The sequence below is a fragment of the Onychomys torridus genome, chromosome 22 (assembly GCF_903995425.1).
Source record: "Onychomys torridus chromosome 22, mOncTor1.1, whole genome shotgun sequence".
Taxonomy (NCBI): Eukaryota; Metazoa; Chordata; class Mammalia; order Rodentia; family Cricetidae; genus Onychomys; species Onychomys torridus.
Genome location: NC_050464.1, coordinates 1,016,862 through 1,033,785, shown reverse-complemented (window position 1 = coordinate 1,033,785; position 16,924 = coordinate 1,016,862). Strand labels below are relative to the sequence as shown.

General features: G+C 45.0%; 1 protein-coding gene and 1 non-coding gene across 2 annotated transcripts in view; one reads left to right on the top strand and one right to left on the bottom strand.

Annotated features, from left to right (window-relative positions):
* Nucleotides 1-16,924, top strand: part of Brca2 (BRCA2 DNA repair associated) — a 42,318-nt gene that overhangs the window by 11,729 nt on the left and 13,665 nt on the right. The window contains exons 10-17 of the mRNA XM_036171913.1: nt 130-1,236; nt 2,336-7,192; nt 8,029-8,124; nt 10,727-10,796; nt 11,263-11,669; nt 13,591-13,772; nt 14,871-15,058; nt 15,938-16,108. Coding sequence (XP_036027806.1) covers nt 130-1,236; nt 2,336-7,192; nt 8,029-8,124; nt 10,727-10,796; nt 11,263-11,669; nt 13,591-13,772; nt 14,871-15,058; nt 15,938-16,108 — 7,078 coding nt within the window. The remainder of the gene's footprint in view (nt 1-129; nt 1,237-2,335; nt 7,193-8,028; nt 8,125-10,726; nt 10,797-11,262; nt 11,670-13,590; nt 13,773-14,870; nt 15,059-15,937; nt 16,109-16,924) is intronic.
* Nucleotides 10,098-10,237, bottom strand: LOC118572826. The gene has a single exon (XR_004943526.1). It is a non-coding gene; the product is annotated as a U4 spliceosomal RNA (small nuclear RNA).

The following is a 16,924-nucleotide window of genomic DNA, read 5'->3' as shown; positions in this document are numbered from 1 at the left end:
GAATAACCCCTGACTGCAAAGTTGTGTATTATTTAATATGAATCACCTCTGAGACGAATTGTGAGGTAATATAAAGAGTATGGTTGCATTATAAATGTTACAGTGTGCTTTTGTTTTGAATTGTAACAGGATTGGGGAAAATGTTAGGAGATTCATCTGGCAAAACAAACATCTTCAAAGACTGCCTTAGAAAGTCAATGCCAAATGTTCTAGAAGATGGGGAGGCAGCTGCATATACTTCTGAAGAAGATAGTTTCTCCTTATGTTTTCCTAAGCATAGAACCAGAAATGTACAAAAAATGAGACTGGGCAAGACCAGGAAGAACATTTTCAGTGAAGTAGGAACTGATGAGTTAAGTGAAGAAGCTAGAAGACAAGCTGATGGAGAACAGTCATTTGCACTTGAAATTGAACCAAGCGATAGTGATCCCTTAGATCCAGAAGTGACGCACCAGAAGCCCTTTGACGGCCAAAGTGAGGAGCTCTGCAAGGCAGCTGTGCAGTCCCCAGACGGTGGATGGTCTCAGCCAGCCCTCTCTGGTCTACCTGAGACCCAGCCAGGGGCAAAACCTCCACTTCCTATTTCTTCTTGTAACCAAAATCATTCAGAAAAAGACTTCATTAATAGGAAGAAAGAAGGCATCGACTCTGCTACTTCAGAAAACTCTTTGCCTCACAGTTCTGGTTTTCCAGAACCAGAAAAGATGTTCAGTGAGAAAACTCTGGGAGGTGAGGAACACAGACAGTGTCTTGGATCACACGAGGACTGCATTGCAGGGGAGCAGGCAGAGTCTGGAACTTGTCAAGCAGCCTGCCTCTTTCCAAGTATCAGGAAGTCTGTATTCCAGATGAGAGAGCCACTTGACCAGTCTCTGGGCACTGCTTTCTCAGAGAGTGTGACCAGCTCAGCCATTACAGAAGAACCTGGAGCGTCTGCAGGTGGCTTGGGACTGTGTGCTGTGTTCTCAGAGGGGGAGGATTCTTTGTGTCCTGGTTCGGTTGACACTGGGAGCTGGCCAACGCCTCTCACTAACACATCTGCAGCAGTGAAAAATTCGGGCTTAATATCCACTCTAAAAAGTAAAAGAAGAAGGTTTATTTACTCTGTAAGCGATGGTGCATCTTATCAAGGAAAAGCAGAACAGGCAGACAGACAGTCAGAACTCACTGACCCTTCAGCTCAGTTTGAAGCAAGTGCGTTGGAAGCGCCATTCATGTTTACAAGTGCAGATTCAGGTATTCCTCTTTTTTCCTTCTAGCGTATTTATAGTTTTATGGATAAGATTAAGTTCTCTTATTTGAATATGTGATTTTTAAAGTTTTTTTTTAAAAGAAATACCTGCTTTCTCTCTGTAGTCTTGTAGGCCTAGTGTTAATCTCAGACAGTGCTTATATACACTATGGTTGAGACTTTGGGTTCAGGGTTTGGAAATGGATCGATCAAACTTGTTGGATCATTTTGCCCTGTATGTATCATTAGCTTTGTTTTTTAGTATTTATTGGTTGTGTATATGTGTGTGGGCATATGCATGGCACAGGGGGCATGGATGGAGGTCTGTGGACGACTTGTCTGGGTTGTGTCTGACCTACCATGTGGGTCTTCAGGTCCTCAGGGTTCATGGCAAATGCCTTTACCCACTGTTCCATCATGCCATCTGTCCCCATTTTGTGCTCTATGCTGGCTTTGAGCTTGGCTAATCCTCCTGCCTTAGGCTCCCAAGACACATGCACCACTGTGTCCTATTTCATGGCTCCTGAGTCAGCTTTCTATCCATACATGTTAGGAACCTGACCACTTAGCTCCTGCTTAATAGTATTTATTACATACAAATTGCATAACTAAAAATGGTGCTTACTTGGAAGGCTGAAGCAGGAGGATCATTTGAGCGTAGGAACTCGAGGATAGTCTGGGGAACATAAGGGAGATCTGTTGCCTCCACTCCACCCCTCACGCCCTGAAGAGAAAATGTAAATGGCTTGGTGAATGGGCTGGAGAGTTGTTTGCGCTCCAGGGATCTGCCTGCCTGTTCCCCATCCTACAGCACTGGAGTTGACAGATACACACTGACACACCCTGCTTTTTATGTGGGTACCTGTGGGTACTGGGGGTCTGAATTCAGGTCTGCGTGGCAGGCACTTTACTGACTGAGCAAGCCTCTCAGCCCCTTCGTCTAGATGCTTAGTAACTTCAAAATGGTGACTGTGGGGTTCTTTCTGTGTTGAGTCTGTTTATGGCTCTTGCTTACCTTGTGCTTCTTACTTTAACACTTTAACACGGTAAAAGCATTGAGTGCCTGCCATTAGTAGTTCTTTAACTCTGTGTTCTTACGTTTAGGTTTATCAGATTCTTCTGTCAAAGAAAGCTGTTTGCCGGATGACCCTGAAGAGCCGTCTTTGTCCTTGACCCACTCTTTTGTGACTGCCTCCAATACAGAAAGTAGTTACACTAACACGTTGATAGCTCAGGATCTCAATTGCAAAGCAGCAGTAGTCAGTGGAGAAAAGCTGCAGCCGTGCATAGCCCTGGAAACTGATTGTCTGTCGTGCTTGCCAGAGACACAGTGTGAAGATGATCAGAAGAGTCCAGAAGTTTCCGGTGGAAAAGAAAGCGTCCTGGTGTCAGCATGTCATCCTGCAGGGCAGCATGCAGCAGAGCAGCCCAGCAGCATTAGCTCTGCATTACAGGAAGACCCTGCCAGTGGCCACAACAGCACAAGTACTCTTAAAGTAACTCCCAGCTTGAAGGTGCCTCTGTCAAAGGCAGCTGTGGTTTCTAGAGGAAGAGTGTCGTGTAAAATGCCAGAGAAGCTGCAGTGTGAGAGCTGTAAAGATAATAGTGAATTAAGCAAAAACATTCCCTTGCAGGGAAGTAAAATACTCGTCCTAAGTGAAAATTCTAAAACCCCAGAGCTCCTGCCCCCTGGAAAATATATAACAGAAGCGTCCCCTCCAGTGAAGTCTCAGTTCAGTCAGAAAACAAATCTGGCAGTTATAAAAAAGGAACTAGAAGAAACGCTTTTTATTTCCGAAGTAGCAGTCAATATAAGTTCTGAACTTTTCCCAGACAATGAGAGTAATTTTGCCTTTCAAGTAACTCATGAAAGTAATAAGACTGCTTTAGGAAGTCCCATGGAACTGCAGGACGACCTCAGTCATGCAAATGGGCCTAATCTCAAGAACTCTCCCACAGCAGTAGCTGGAGACATAGGTGATGAGCAAGCAGCCCATGCCTTGATTACAAAAGCCTCAGATTCCTCAGCTCTGGTCCATGCTTGTTCAAAGAAGAGTAGAAATACCAGAGAGCAGCATCTGAGAGGAACTGCAGACAAGGGGTTAAAGTTGAATTCCTCATTGGATGTGAAATCAGATGGGACCAATGAGTATACAGACAAATGGTCAGGATTCTTGGATCCAGTTTTTAGCTATAATTTTGGAGGTAGCTTCAGAACAGCTTCCAATAAAGAAATAAAACTTTCAGAACATAATATCAAGAAAAGCAAAATGTTCTTCAAAGACATTGAAGAGCAGTATCCCACTAGGTTAGCTTGTATTGACATTAATGCCGGACCGTTAGCCAACCAGGAGAGACTGAGTGAACCTTACACATTAGATCTGCAGCCAGTTACTGCCATGTCTGCACGTTCTCAGCGTGGGGCATCTGGTTCTGGTGAAGATACTCACACATCACCTCAGATGTTATCTTCAAAGCAAGATTTTCATTCGAATCACAATTTAACGCCCAGCCAAAAGGCAGAAATTACAGAACTTTCTACTATCTTGGAAGAATCAGGAAGTCAGTTTGAATTCACACAGTTCAGAAAGCCAAGCCATGTAGCACAGAATAATACACCTAAAGTGCCTGGAAACCAGACAGTTGCCATGCGAACCGCTTCTGAGGAGTGGGAAGATACTGATCTTCATCTCACAAGGGCTCCCTCCTCCTCCTCTGTAGTTCAGACAGATCACAGCAGGAAATGTGATGAAGGTTCTGTTGGAGGTAGACAAAGCTTCCCTTGCCTGTTGAAAGCCAATTGTAACAAAAGTACATCTCGTTTTCTAACGAACGTCAATGAAATGGCGTTCGGGGGATTTCACTCTGCTCGTGGCACAAAGCTTAGTGTGTCTAGTGAGGCTCTGCAGAAAGCTGTGAATCTGTTCAGTGACATTGAAAATATCAGTGAGGAGACTTCTGCCAAAGCAGACCCCAGAGCTTTCTCTTCAAGTGCGCATCATGATTCTGTTGCTGCAATGTTCAAGATAAAGAAACAAAACAGTGATAAAAGTTTTGAAGGGAAGACTAGTGAGTGCCAAGTGACATCACACAATCCTACTGAAATGACTACTGGGACCTTTGTTGACAAAAGCCCTGAAAATGATGCAAGAAAGACCAAATGTGGAGCTAACAGCTCGACCGGTGCTCAGAGAAGCACTTATAAAGTAGAGCGCTCTGAGGGTAGGGAATCCGGTACAAGGGGCACAGTTCACAAGGACGACAGTGCTTCACCACGGGCTGCTGATCAGTGCAACAAGTATCCTGAGTCCTGTACCCAGGATGTGAGGGAGGCAACCACTCAAATTAAGGAATGTGTGTCAGATCTAACATGTTTGGAAGTCATGAAAGCTGAGGAAACGTGCTATATTCAATCTTCAGATAAAGAACAATTACCTTCAGGTAAGAGGGAACAGAGTATGAAAGATTTTAATATATCCTTCCAGACTGCAAGTGGGAAAGATATCAGAGTCTCCGAGGAGTCATTAAATAAAAGTCTGAATATTTTAAATCAAGAAACAGAAGGACTGATCATCATTTCAGATTCTTTGAATTCTAAATTTCATTGTGGCAAAAGTAAAAACAAAATGGATATTTCATGTCCCAAGGAAACTACCAGTATTAAAAAGGTATTTGAAGAACGTTTCCCAGTTGGGACTGTCAGTCAACTACCAACTCACCAGCAGCGTCCTGAATGGGAAATAGAAAGTATCAGAGAACCTACGCCATTGGGTTTTCATACAGCTAGTGGGAAAAAAGTCAGAATTACACAAGAATCTTTGGACAAAGTGAAAAACCTTTTTGATGAGACACAATATGTTAGGAAGACCACCAGTTTTAGTCATCAAGGATCAAAACCCTTGAAGGACAGAGAGAACTCCAAAGAAGGGCTTACATTAGCATGTGAGAGAATTGAAATACCCGTCTCAAAGTGTGAAGAAATGCAGAAGAGCTCCGTCTCTAAGGAGGCTGCAGTGCTACCCACGCAGAGTGATCATCTGTGTAGGCAGACTGCAGATCTCAGAACATCAGCTGGTACCTCTTCTAAAGCTGAAGCTCATGGAAACACAGACAGGGAAATAGAACAAAGTCCTACAACCTGGTGCGGGAGTCAGTCGTCCCACTCCGTCACCGAGGATGCTGTGCTGGCATGTGATACAGGACATGGTAGAGAAACTTGTGTCATTGAGTCCTCTCTCTCCAAAGGCAGAAGAGGGCTCAGAGAAGGACGGGATGATAAGCCTGAAAAAAGAAACGCTGCAGGAATTGAATGTGTACAGGAAAGCACTGAAGGCTATGCTGGAAATGCCTTGTGTGAGCATCCTTTAGACAGTATCAGAAATGAAGTTGATACAAACCGTGTCTCTGAAAATCGAGCTTCAGCTCTCTTTGGTGACCCTAGCGTGTGTCACAGCTGTCCAGCCCATTCTAGTTTTTGTCATTGTGATAACATGCGTAATGACTCGGGATATTTCTCAAAAAACAAGGTTGATTCTGATACTCAGCCAGACATGAAGAGAGCTGAAGACAAAGCCATTTTCCCCAGTGTGTCTGCTACAAAAGAAGCAAGTACACACCCACAAACTGCAAATGAAGATGTCTGTGTTCAGAAACTTGAGACTGACTCTTCACAATGTGCAAAGAAAAATGCAGCCATTGACTGGGCTCCTCCACATTCAAGGAGCTGTACACTAAGCCCAGCTGCGGTCATTCCAGCTCATTCGCAAGACACCGTAAAAACAGTGAAAGAGATACCCACAGATAACTGGGATAAAACAGTTAAACAAAACACACAGAGTAAACCAGATTCTTGCCAGACAAGCTGTCCTAAAGCATTGGATAATTCAGAGGATTTTATATGTTCTAGCTCTTTAGATGATGACTATATAAACTCACCTAAGACTTTTGTTTGTGCCCAAAATGAACAAATTTTACAGCATAAGCCAAGTGTGTGTGGACTGGAGAGAGCTCAAATACCTCCTGTTAATTTGGGAGCTTGGGATAGGTGTACATCTATAAGGGAGCTTCCCCGGACAACCTGTTCTTCAGGCAGTTGTGGGGTTTTTAGCACTGCAAGTGGAAAAACTGTACAGGTATCAAATGCTTCATTAGAAAAGGCGAGGCGAGTGTTCTCCAAGGTGGACGGTGGTGCTGAGCCGTCGCCTTCCAGGGGGTCTCTGGACCACTCTGGGAGAAGGGAAAGCTCCGTGGTGCCTAACCCCGAGGCTGTACCGGCACTCCCCAAACCCTTCCCAAGCAATGTCAATTCCTCTGTATTCTCTGGATTCAGTACAGCAGGGGGAAAACGAGTCACAGTTTCAGAAAGTGCCTTAAACAAAGTTAAGGGAATGTTAGAGGAATTTGATTTGATCAGGACTGAACATACTCTCCAGCATCCACCTACATCTGAAGATGTATCAAAAATACTTCCTCAACCTTGTGTTGGAAAGAGAACCCCAGAATACCCTGTAAACTCTAAGTTGCAGAAAACCTACGATGATAAATTCAGTTTACCAAATAACTATAAAGAAAGTGGTTCTTTAGACAATACTCATTCTGTTGAAGTTTCTCCCCAACTCTCTCAGTTTAAGGAAGACACACAGTCGGCATTAGGAACCAGAGTGTCCCTTAAGAAGGCTTATCTCCTGGAAAAAGAACAAACCTTACCTCAAAACATAAAAACAGAAACCAGTAAAACGGAAGCTTTTTGTGATGTTCCGGCCAGCTCTACTTACGCTAGAGAGCCAGAGAACTGTTTTGAAACAGAAGCAGTGGAGATTGCCAAAGCTTTTATGGAAGATGATGAGCTGACGGATTCTGAGCCAAGTCATGCCAAATTCTCTCTGTTTACCTGCCCCCAGAACGAGGCTCTGTTAAACCCCAGAACTAGGAAGAGAAGAGGAGTGGCTGACGGTGCAGTTGGTAAGGATTCACTTCTACTGGGCTCAAGGGTTCCGGTCTCAGTCGTCTCATGGGCTACAGTGTTAAAGACCTTTTTTCTTTGTAGAGTTTGGAGGACAGTGATTTTGCACTTGATATCTATAAGTCTGTACCAACAGGTTATATTTTAAGGCTCTTTAGTGTATTTTTAGAGATTGCTAGTAGTTGAGAAATTATGCTAAGAAGTTTGATTTTCCACAAAGCTGGAGTAATGTTACCATTTCCTGTGTGTGGCAGTTAGCAGCTAGTTTCTAGACTAGCCCTGTGACTTCCTGAGTTCTGGGTACTGCTTAGTTACAGTACCCTCATGTCAGCTCATTTCTCTGAGCCTGTGTCCCTCTCCGTAGTAAAGTGTAGTTAGACAGAGTTGTGCTTAGTCCTGCCGGGTTTGATATTTGATAGCTGTCATCCCAGCATTCAGGAACCTGAACAGGAGGATGGCCTTAAGGAATCTTAGGTATGGAGGCAGTCGACACTACAGTCAGGATAGATGTCAACACTAACACCCCGTGAGGAGGATTGAAACAAGCTGTGGCCTCGGGTTGCCCGTCTGTCCTCTTCTCTAGCCCCATGGGCGGGGGCGAGCTGGAAGTCAGCTCACGACACGCCTCCCTGCCAGACACAGGTTCACCTCATCAAGTAGTCTACAGGTTCCACTCTGTGTGAGCAAATTTAACAAGACTTAAACTGTGGGGTTTGGTTTCTTCTGCATTGCTTGACATGGATGAGTCAGTACTTTTAGTGTTAGAAAATGAAATCTGGGCTTCTAAAAAGTAAAACTGGCATAACCACAAGCATGTATGGAATTTTCTTTTTAGGACAACCCCCAATTAAAAGAAGTTTGTTAAATGAATTTGACAGGATAATAGAAAATCGAAGAAAATCCTTAACGCCTTCAAAAAGTGCTCCAGATGGTAAGTTTGTTTTCATTCCGACCCCTCAACAAGGGCTCCGCTGCTACTCTTAAACTCTCTCGTAGTTCCTGTGTCTACAGAGTGATTTCATGTTTCATGTCCGCCTGATTTGTTACAGGATGGTTCATCCATGATGCCTAGCAGGGTACCGAGAGAGCTAATTGTCAAGGGTAGGCTGCTTATGAAATATGACTAAACGTAATGAAACTGCTAAGCGACTTAGAGCAGTTTGTCAAAGGCAGTCTTTTCTTTTGGTTTTTTTGAGACAGGGTTGCTCTGTAGTTTTGGTGGCTGTCCTGGATCTCACTCTGTAGCCCAGGCTGGCCTCGAACTCACAGAGATCCACCTGCCTCTGCCTCCCGAGTGCTGGGATTACAGGCGTGCGCCACCACCGCCCGTGGGCATTTTTAAATTCTGATTTGACTCCATTTTTCAACTCACTACCTACAGTTGATTCTTCTCCTCTTAGTCTACTACAATCTTTTGACTTTCTTTTTTTTTTTTTTTTCAACAAAGAACATTTGTTGTGTGTATGTGTGCCTGTGCAGGAGTCTGTCTGTGCATATGACTGCAGTGCCTGAGGAGGCCAGGGCCATCAGGTTCCCCCGGAGTGGAGGTACCTTGAGTTGTGTGCTGGGAACTGAACTCAAGGTCCTGTGCGAGAGCAGTCAGCACCCATGCGTCATCTCCCCAGCTCCAGGTTGACAACTTTTATTATCCAACATTACCCACTTTTGTCAAGGACATTACTTCTTAGTCTGAAAAGTCTTGCTTACCAGCCAGATACAAACTTCCCTAAAATACTGTTGCCGCCCTCCTTGTAGTCATAACCTTATTTCATTTGTTTTAAAAGGACCTCGGGCTGGCGAAATTGTCCAGCTGGTGTCGTGAGTTCAATCCCTGTGACTCACATTTTAGAAGGACAGACTGACTTCCAAAAGTTGTCCTGTCATCTTCACCTGCACACCATCACACATGTGCACGCGCGCGCGCACACACACACACTAACGAGTAGAGTCAGCTCTTCTAGAAAGTCGAAAGTCTGAGTAACTGGTCTCTTCTCATTCTCTCAGGTGCCCGTGGCCATGCTCTGGCCAGAACAAGTAGGTGCTGAGTCTCAGGCCAACTGAGGTAGACTGTCTTGAGATAGACGGGCGTCTGTAGGAAGGTTTACCAGGAGTGCAGAGGTTCTCGGACAGTGAACACACATACGTAACAGTGCTGAGAGCAGGTCCTTTGAAGAGCAGTGTGGGCACTCGCCCTCTGTTCCATAGGCCACCCCTGATACGCGCCTTCCCACAGAAGAGACGTATAGTTTCAAATTCGCGACATGTATATATGGAGACATAAGAATCCTTTGCTGTTTTTGTCCTTATGTTATAAATCCTTAAAGCTGTGTCATCGTCATCGTGCCGTATTCAGATGTCAGTCAGGACAGTTCTGCATGTGCGGAACCGATAGGCCAAGTTCAGTTGTTTCCAGCTTTAGGATTTGGGGGGGTTCCTTTGGTTTTTTGTTTGTTTTGTTTTATTTTTAATGTGTATGGGCATTTTGCCTGTATATATATATATGTGCACCGTGTGTGTAGAGGCCAGAAGAAAGCCTCAGATCCCCTGTGCCTGGAGACAGTTGTGAGTCACCATGTAGGTGGTGGGAATTGAACCCTGGTCCTCAGCGGGTGCAGGCAGTGCTGAGGCATCTCTCCAACCCAGGTTTGTTATTCTGTAATCTTACATGAACAAGCAAACATTTGCATAACTCATTCATGAATCTGTGGAAAGGTAGACTTGGAGGAGTCTTTAATCTACCCAGTCACACTCCACGCTGTTTTCCAGTCTCCCCACCTTTTCTCAGTGGTTTTCAGTTGATTCTTATAGGCGGTCCCTAAGAACATCTGTCTGCATTATTGTACTTTGTTTGCTTTTTGGGGGAATGCTGTTTTTTTTTCTTTTGTGTTGGTGTTGTTTTGACAGTCTCCATAGAGAAATATGGAGTTACCAGTGCCAACTATATTTCAAGTTGTCATGGCAAGATATTGGGAAAAGTTTTCAGTTAGCTATAATCGTGCCTCAGATAAGCCTCACTGACTATGATACTGCCCCTCTGTAAAGCTAGATGGAATGCTGCTTAATGACCATGTAAATGTCTTTCCTGTTCATTTGCATGGATACATAGTTACATTCTGGATGGTGTGACTAGCCCAGTTTATTCGGCTAATCCCCAATTAGTGAACAAACTGGAGGTCTAATAGCTCTAAATTACGTATTAGAATGAGTACTATCTACAGCTTTGCTTCCGAACCTTCATAAATCCCAACATTAGAGTTGATACTAACGCTGGCCATTAGCTAACTGTAACGGTTGCAAGCACCACTGTACTAGGTTTAAAGCTGATTTCTCTGAGGTTTGAAATGCGGATTATCTGGTTTATAGTTATGTTTGCAAATTAAGTATAGTCAATAATTACTTGTTAAATATCCATAATGTGCATTGGAAACTTCAATGTCTATAGAATTTTGTGAACATTTCTAGTAATATGTAATAAACAAATGGCATCTAAAACCTTCTACCTTCCACTAATACTGTAGAGTGGGGTTTTTTAGGCACAATAAAAGACAGAAGATTGTTCACGCACCATGTGTCTCTAGAGCCGGTTACCTGTGCACCCTTCTGGTAAGATGTATAATTTTTTTTTTAAATTTTAGTATAAATTTAGTATATTTTAGGAAAAGGGTAATTTTTGTTTTTTCATGTTGAGCTCTGATTCATTTAGAATGAATTAGAAATGTGTGCTGGAACATGTGTAGATAGCTGGAGGAGAGAAAAGAGAGGTTGGATTGGAAACTGGAAGACTGAATTACTGGCAGCCCCCCCCCCCACACACACACACACGCGCACGCGCACACACACACACACACACACACACACACACACACACACACACACGCGCGCGCGCGCGCGCACACAGAGGTAGGCGGATGGAGGCAGTAAGAGGAGAGTGCTGTGCAGAGCGGGAGGGCCACATGCTGAGAGTGCACAGTGCACAGGCTCAACGCACGCACGCACGCACGCACGCGGGCACGCATACACGCTCATATTTCCTGACAAACAGGCAGACTTTACTCTCTGTCCAATGCAGCTCAAGTAAAGAAAGGCAAGAATCGCAGAGTGTGCTTTTTCCCGCTCCTGCTCAAGGACTTCTGTCTAAAGGGCAGCCTGCTGTGCGCTCGGCTTTGGAAAAGTCCTCAGGCAGTGCCACAGTTTCGCTCCTGCTGACTCACACGGTCTCTGCCACGAGAGATGGAGGGACGACGCCATGCTCAGTCACCGGCAAGTCCGCCAGAGTCTTCGTCCCTCCTTTCAAGATGAAATCGCAGTTGCACAGAGATGAGCACTGTACTAGCAAGAATATTAATTCAGAGAGAAAGAACCAGAAGAGCAGAGCTGGGGACAGTGAAGATGGGAATGACATCCGCCACTGTAACAAGGGCAGCTTCCATCAAGAGGCCACTAGAACCCTCACAGAGTGTGACGAGGAGCCTTTAGGTAGCGAGTGCATTTGTTTGACTGGTTTTTGTCAGAAGGTTTTTTTGGTTTTGTTTTTTGATTTTTGTTGGTTTTTGTTTTTTTTTTTGTTTTTTTTTTTTTTTTTTTTTTTTCCGAGACAGGGTTTCTCTGTGTAGCTTTGGAGCCTGTCCTGGAACTCACTCTGTAGCCCAGGCTGGCCTCGAACTCACAGAGATCCTCCTGGCTCTGCCTCCCGAGTGCTGGGATTAAAGGTGTGCGCCACCACCGCCCAGCAGAAGTTTTTAAATCTTGGTTTCTGTGTGTGCGCGCAGGTACAAGAGCCACAGTGCACATGTGGAGGCCAGAAAACAACTGTGGGGAGTTGGTTCTCTCCTCCCATTGTGAATTTGGGATTTGAACTGGGCCGTCTGGCTTGTGCAGGTACACTCTTACCTGCTGGGCCGTCTGCCAGTCCTGGTTCTCACCTTTTGGTTAGAGCAGTGGTTGCAACCTTCCCAGTGCTGCGACCCTTTCATACAGTTAGTTCCTCATGTGCGGTGACCCCACTCTAATTATTTTCGTTGCTACTTGCTAGCTGTAATTTTGCTACTGTTATGAATTGTAATTTAAATATTTGTGTTTTCTATTGGTCTTAGGAGACCTTTGTAAAGGAGTCGTGACCCACAGGTTGAGAACCACTGGATTAGCTAGTTCTCCTATTAATGTTATCCTGAGCATTTCCTCCCTTTTATGGTGATTAGTCACTTCAGAAACTTTTTTAACATTTCAGGCTTTCTGAACCAAAGGTTAGGTTCAAATTGTTCTAATGATTTCTTTCAAAAATAACTACTTACAGACTTTCTTGTTTTCTTCTATTTTGTTTATTTTGTAAACAAAAGCCAGGGGCTAGGAGACTGGTTCCATGGATGTAGTGCTTGCTGCACAAGTTTGAGGGCTTCAGTTCAGACTCTAGTGCCCGTGTCAAATCCAGTGTGGTGGCACACATATGTGCTTCTGGTGCTGAAGTGGGGCCGAAACAGGAGGATTCCTGCAGCTCTCTGGCCAGCCTGGTCAAATTGGCAAGCTCTGCAACAGCGAGAGACCTTGTCTCAAAGTGGAGAGTGATGGGTTAAGACACTCCATATTAACCTGTGGCCTTCACATGCATGTGTGCATGTGTGCACACGCCATGCACACACAAGACAAACATAATAGTTTTGCAAGACCAGGCATGATGTGTACTCAGACCTGTAATAACACCACTCAAGAGTCTTATATTTTTGGTTGTGAGCCTAGCCTTTAACAGCTGAGCCATCTCTCCAGCCCCACTCAAGAGTCTTAAGTCAGGAGCATTGTGAGCTCCAGGCTATCCTGGACTACATAGCAAGACGCTGTCTCAAAAAAAGAACAGCTTTGGCCGGGCGGTGGTGGCACACACCTTTAATCCCAGCACTCGGGAGGCAGAGCCAGGCGGATCTCTGTGAGTTCGAGGCCAGCCTGGGCTACAGAGTGAGTTCCAGGAAAGGCGCAAAGCTACACAGGGAAACCCTGTCTCGGAAAACCACACACACACAAAAAGAACAGCCTCGTGTGGCTATTGGATAGACGCAGCTGTCAGGACACGGGGCCAGAAGAGTGCTGGGGGCTCAGTGCTGGCGTGGGCTTGAGTGAGGCGTGTCCCCAAGTGAAAGGACCATTCGGGCCATGGTCCAAGACCTCTGTGGCTGGCTCGAACTTATTGTTTGTTTGTTTATTTGGTTTTTGGAGACCCGGTTTTCTTTGTGTAACTTTGGCTGTTCTGGATCTCGCTCTGTAGACCAGGCTGGCCTCAAACTCACAGAGATCCGCCTACTTCTGTCTCCCAAGTGCTGGGATTAAAGATATGTGCCACCAGTGCCCAGCCAGGCTGTGCCTTTTAAACTTTGGATCCATTTCACTTTTGCAAACTGTCCTTTAACAGATTTAATGACAAGCCTTCAGAATGCCAGAGACCTACAGAATATGCGAATTAAAGAGAAAGGAAGGCATCATCTCTGTCCACAGCCAGGCAATCTGTATCTTACAAAGTCATCCACCCTGCCTCGGATCTCTCTGCAGGCCGCAGTAGGAGGCCGGGTTCCTTCTGCATGTTCTCATAAGCAGGTACGCTTTTTACAGTGAAAGGCAAACCTCACGCCGCTAGCTAGAATCTGCAAATTGTCTTGTGTAGAGAATGAGCAAATTACTGCTGAGCACATGAAAAGCGATTCTGCTTCCTCATCAGCCTGCAGTGGCCTCCCTGGCCTCTGCCAGGCATGTCTTACCCTCACCAAAGTCCTCTGTGATTCAGAACTGCTGGCGGTTCAGAGCAGCCTGCTTTGGTGGCCTAAGCGCTCTGAGCTAGCCATTGGAGGAGTCAGCCCCGATTTAAAGTGTGAGTGACTGATAGCCCTGTGGTTTCTAGAGGTGCTGATGTTTGAGTCTAGCGAAGACGTTACTGTTTGTGGAATATTCCAGAGTCAGAGGCTGGAAGTAACAGCAGTGGTGCTAGCTGTGTGGACTGAAGCTTTGTCACCTCAGCTGTCTCGGTGATGGCTGCCTTCAGCCTCACAGCCCCTTTGAGAAATGCACCCTTGTTTTTCCCATTGTCGGGTGAGAGAACTGGAGCATAGAGAGGGGTCAGAGCCACTCTGCCTGAGGGACAGACATGTGGTTAGGCGTGCGGGGTGAGAGGAAGCTCCTGGCAGTGCCCTGCACTTCCCCTCCCTTGCCTTTAGGAGAAATCACTAGCACATGTCCTTTGTACAACATAGTGGGCTAAAACCACGGAGCTCTTGGTGAATTTGCATGTGTGCCCGTGCAGGGGCCATGCTGACCTGCGCTGCTCTCAGTTTACTATCTGGACTGCTGAAGAAGCGCAGCCCGCCGCTGCAGGTGGCCCATCTAGCAAGAGGAGATAATAGAGAGGAAAGAAAAGTGCGCCCACCTCTTAGATACATGAGCTGTTTATAAATGTTATACTTTAAGTGCAGGGGGGGTTAGTGTCCGTGTGCGTGTGCGTGTGTGTGTGTGTTTCACTGCCAGTGCTTTTCACATGCTAAGCACACACTTTATCAATGAGCTATACTCCTGGACCAGTTAATAGCTTTATAGTGACTGTTTTAGTATTTAAGTGAAAAGTTCTGAATAAATTCAGTTTATATTTAGGACTGCATTTGATTTTTATTTATTATTATCACATTTTTCTATTGTTTTGTACAGCTCTACATGTATGGCGTGTCTAAAGAGTGCATAAACATTAACAGCAAAAACGCTGAGTATTTTCAGTTTGACCTTCAGGATTATTTTGGTAAAGAAGATCTGTGTGCTGGAAAGGGCGTTCAGTTGGCAGACGGTGGATGGCTGATCCCCTCCAATGATGGGAAGGCTGGAAAAGAAGAATTTTATAGGTGCTGTGTGCAGAGAGAGGGTTTCTGTTAACCTTCGCCTGTTCTGTCTCCCTCTCTTCCCCTCCCCCCTCTTTAATGTACGTGAGTGCTCTATCTGCACGTACGCCTGCAGGCCAGAAGAGGGCATCAGATCTCATTAGGGATGGTTGTGAGCCACCATGTGGGTACTGGGAATTGAACCTAGATCCTCTGAAGAGTAGCCAGGGCTCTTAACCACTGAGTCATCTCTCCAGCCCTCTTTCCTCTCTCCTGTCTTTTCTATGGCTCTTAAGCTACAAAGTCACTAGTCATTTTTTTAAATCAGGAATCTTTTGAAATGTATTTTGGCTCACTAAACATTCTTTTGAAATCTTTTGAAAATTGAATGTGATTTATCCTGGGACTTAATGAAGTGTATTTTTTTGTTTTTTGAAATTGGCTATGTTCTTATACATTACGGTAGCAATAGTTCACTGAGCTTTCCTTATGGTATTCCCCGCTTGTGCCGTTTTTCTCTTGCACACGGTAGTTTAGTACATGGTAAGAGGTTAGCACTAGAGCTCGCTTCGGCCGCACATACACTGAAACTGGACGAGGCAGAGGTTAGTGTGGCCCTGCACAAGGATGACACACCAGTGCAGGAGCATTATGAGTGGGATCAGGATACAGGAAGTGAAAAAAACATTTTTTTAAAGCACTAAAATATGAACAGAAATATTTCAATATCGGTACATAATTAGCAAATCTCAGCACTTAGACATCAGCAGCTTAGTTGTACAACACTGCTTCCCAGTGTATACTCACAAAAGCTTACTGCAGGCTTTGCAGAAGAGACAAGGGATAGCTGTGGGATCCGATGGTATTCTGTGTTTTCATTGTGTTGTGTATTTCTTTGTGCAGGGCTCTGTGTGACACTCCAGGTGTGGATCCAAAGCTGCTCTCTAGCGCCTGGGTCTCTAATCACTACAGGTGGATTGTGTGGAAACTGGCAGCTATGGAGTTTGCTTTTCCTAAGGAATTTGCTAACAGATGCCTAAACCCGGAAAGAGTGCTGCTTCAGCTAAAATACAGGCAAGTTGAAAGTGACGGGTCATGCAGTCTGCAGGTTCCTGTGCAGCCTGTGACTTCCATCTCAAAGATGTTGTGAGTGACAGCCCCACTTAAGGAAAATGTTCGTATGCCTCGATTCCCCCTTCTCCCACCCTCTCTTTGACCTTTTGATATGGGAATTACTAATTTGATCCAGTATTTAAAGATTGCTAATAAAACGTTTTTGTCTTCAGTATTCTCATTTTAACAATAAAAAACAGTATGTTGCCGGGCGGTGGTGGCGCACGCCTTTAATCCCAGCACTCGGGAGGCAGAGCCAAGCGGATCTCTGTGAGTTTGAGGCCAGCCTGGGCTACAGAGTGAGATCCAGGACAGGCACGAAAACTACACAAAGAAACACTGTCTTGAAAAACCAAAACCAAAACCAAAACCAACCAAACAAACAAAAAAACCCAGTATGTCTAGCTACATTTTTATTTTCTTTTGGTTTTTTAAGACAGATTTTTCTCTGTGTAGCCCTGGCTGTCCTGGAACTCACTCTATAGACCAGGCTGGCCTTGAACTCAGAGATCCACCTGCCTCTGCTTCCCAAGTGCTGAGATTAAAGGTTTGTACCACCATTGCCTGCCTCTAGCTTAATTCTTAAAATTATCTTTTCAGTATTTCTTTGATGAAATATATATTGGCTTTTTTTTTCAACAGGGTTTCTATGTGTAACAGTACTGATTGTCCTGGAACTCACTGTTCAGGCTGACCTTGAACTCAGAGATTGGCCTGCCTCTGCCTCCTGAGTGCTGGGACTAAAGATGTACATCACCATGCCTGGCTTGATGAACT